Source organism: Labrus mixtus, chromosome 12 (assembly GCF_963584025.1).
Source record: "Labrus mixtus chromosome 12, fLabMix1.1, whole genome shotgun sequence".
Classification (NCBI taxonomy): Eukaryota; Metazoa; Chordata; class Actinopteri; order Labriformes; family Labridae; genus Labrus; species Labrus mixtus.
In genome coordinates this window covers 95,001-97,932 of record NC_083623.1, presented here as the reverse complement: position 1 = coordinate 97,932, position 2,932 = coordinate 95,001, and the positions used below count along the sequence as shown (strand labels likewise).

The 2,932-nt window shown below is 44.8% G+C and overlaps 1 protein-coding gene across 1 annotated transcript in view; it reads left to right on the top strand.

Annotated features, from left to right (window-relative positions):
• Positions 1-221: 221 nt before the first annotated feature.
• Positions 222-2,932, top strand: part of cpsf3 (cleavage and polyadenylation specific factor 3) — a 17,532-nt gene continuing 14,821 nt past the window's right edge. The window contains exons 1-4 of the mRNA XM_061051439.1: positions 222-416; positions 1,150-1,213; positions 1,287-1,384; positions 1,469-1,597. Of these exons, the coding sequence (XP_060907422.1) occupies positions 346-416; positions 1,150-1,213; positions 1,287-1,384; positions 1,469-1,597 (362 nt within the window). The 5' untranslated portion in view covers positions 222-345. The remainder of the gene's footprint in view (positions 417-1,149; positions 1,214-1,286; positions 1,385-1,468; positions 1,598-2,932) is intronic.

The following is a 2,932-nucleotide window of genomic DNA, read 5'->3' as shown; positions in this document are numbered from 1 at the left end:
GGGTGGAGGGTGCAGGGTGCAGGGTGGAGGGTGCGGGGTGCAGGGTGGGGGGTGCAGGGTGGAGGGTGCAGGGTGGAGGGTCCTTCTCTGAGCCCACCACCGGGCCAGCCTTCCTCACCAGTCTGTCCAGCCGTGCAGCATAGAAGAGGACACAGACTGAATATCGTCACGCCCTCTTCTGGCAGCGGAACCTTTGTTGTTCTTCGCTGTACCACACGGAGAGATTTCAGCAGGACCGGAAGTGACGCAGCAACCAAACTTTCGGCTCCGCGCGCTGCAGCTGAAGAAAGAATGAAGTAATATTTTTGTGTTTTTGTGAAGATTTGTGGATTTATTAAAGTAACCATGACGACTAAACGTAAATCTGACGTCACGGTTCCCGCGGAGGAAAGTGACCAGCTGCTGATTCGCCCGCTGTGAGTAAAAAAACCACTTCAATCTTCTTTTCTTCCAACATGTCCGCCATGTTGTCTCCCACCAAACCCCGTTCATATAACATGAAGTTTAACTGTTTCTGTTTAAAACAACAAACAAACCGTTTAAAGTTTAACTTTTTATGACTTTAATTAAATCTGTAGAGAACATACATCACTTCGGATTACAATCATTTACAAAAAATAACTTTATTTATTCTTATTTTAAGATCTGAAACTTCAAACTTGTGTTCAGTCGATGTTTAAAGAGTCTGTTTAATATGTTAATACTTCCATGAACACTGGTGAGAGTCCAGACCTTAACCCAGAGTCCAGACCTTAACCCAGACTCTCCCAGAGTCCAGACCTTAACCCAGACTCTCCCAGAGTCCAGACCTTAACCCCGACTCTCCCAGAGTCCAGACCTTAACCCCCGACTCTCCCAGAGTCCAGACCTTAACCCCGACTCTCCCAGAGTCCAGACCTTAACCCCAACTCTCCCACAGTACAGACCTTAACCCCGACTCTCCCAGAGTCCAGACCTTAACCCAGACTCTCCCACCATCAATACAATTTATTGGTGAAAAATGAAACACTGGACAGAAGTAAATCTTGTGATATAGCAGAAGGTTCTGGAAACACAGTGAATGTGAGCAGTAATCAAAGATAAAGGTGCTCCAAAGAAATATTAGAGAGAGAGAGAGGTGAATGTTTGTCTCTGTGTGTTTGTTTCCAGGGGGGCGGGACAGGAAGTGGGACGATCCTGCATCATCCTGGAGTTCAAAGGAAGAAAGATCATGGTGAGTTTCCTCCTATCAGGGCGGTCTGCTGCGGCGCCTCACAGCGTTCAAACTTGTGATTGTTGTGTTTCAGCTGGACTGCGGGATCCATCCCGGTCTGGAGGGAATGGACGCTCTGCCGTACATTGACCTGATCGATCCGGCAGAAATCGACCTGCTGCTCATCAGCCAGTGAGTCCAGAAGAATCTGATTGTTTACGTTTGATGTTTGTGTAAAGATGAAGACGTGGTGACCGACCTGCCCCGCCCCTTTAGCTTCCACCTGGATCACTGTGGAGCTCTGCCCTGGTTCCTGCAGAAGACCAGCTTTAAAGGACGGACCTTCATGACCCACGCCACCAAGGCCATCTACCGCTGGCTGCTGTCTGACTACGTCAAAGTCAGGTAGGACTACGTTAAAGGTGAGGTAGGACTACGTTAAAGTCATATAGGACTACGTTAAAGCTGAGGTAGGACTACGTTAAAGGTGAGGTAGGACTACGTTAAAGTCATATAGGACTACGTTAAAGCTGAGGTAGGACTACGTTAAAGTCATATAGGACTACGTTAAAGCTGAGGTAGGACTACGTCAAAGTCAGGTAGGACTACGTTAAGGTGAGGTAGGACTACGTTAAAGTCATATAGGACTACGTTAAAGCTGAGGTAGGACAACGTTAAAGGTGAGGTAGGACTACGTTAAAGTCATATAGGACTACGTTAAAGTCATATAGGACTACGTTAAAGCTGAGGTAGGACTACGTTAAAGTCATATAGGACTACGTTAAAGTCATATAGGACTACGTTAAAGCTGAGGTAGGACTACGTTAAAGCTGAGGTAGGACTACGTTAAAGTCATATAGGACTACGTTAAAGTCATATAGGACTACGTTAAAGCTGAGGTAGGACTACGTTAAAGCTGAGGTAGGACTACGTTAAAGTCATATAGGACTACGTTAAAGTCATATAGGACTACGTTAAAGTCATATAGGACTACGTTAAAGCTGAGGTAGGACTACGTTAAAGCTGAGGTAGGACTACATTAAAGCTGAGGTAGGACTACGTTAAAGCTGAGGTAGGACTACATTAAAGTCATATAGGACTACGTTAAAGTCATATAGGACTACGTTAAAGTCATATAGGACTACGTTAAAGCTGAGGTAGGACTACGTTAAAGCTGAGGTAGGACTACGTTAAAGTCATATAGGACTACGTTAAAGTCATATAGGACTACGTTAAAGTCATATAGGACTACGTTAAAGCTGAGGTAGGACTACGTTAAAGCTGAGGTAGGACTACGTTAAAGCTGAGGTAGGACTACGTTAAAGCTGAGGTAGGACTACATTAAGCGTGAGGTAGGACTACATTAAACGTGAGGTAGGACTACGTTAAAGCTGAGGTAGGACTACGTTAAAGGTGAGGTAGGACTACATTAAACGTGAGGTAGGACTACGTTAAAGGTGAGGTAGGACTACGTTAAAGGTGAGGTAGGACTACATTAATGATGAGGTAGGACTATGTTAAAGTCATATAGGACTACGTTAAAGCTGAGGTAGGACTACGTTAAAGTCATATAGGACTACGTTAATGTCATATAGGACTACGTTAAAGTCATATAGGACTACGTTAAAGTCATATAGGACTACGTTAAAGCTGAGGTAGGACTACGTTAAAGCTGAGGTAGGACTACATTAAGCGTGAGGTAGGACTACATTAAACATGAGGTAGGACTACGTTAAAGCT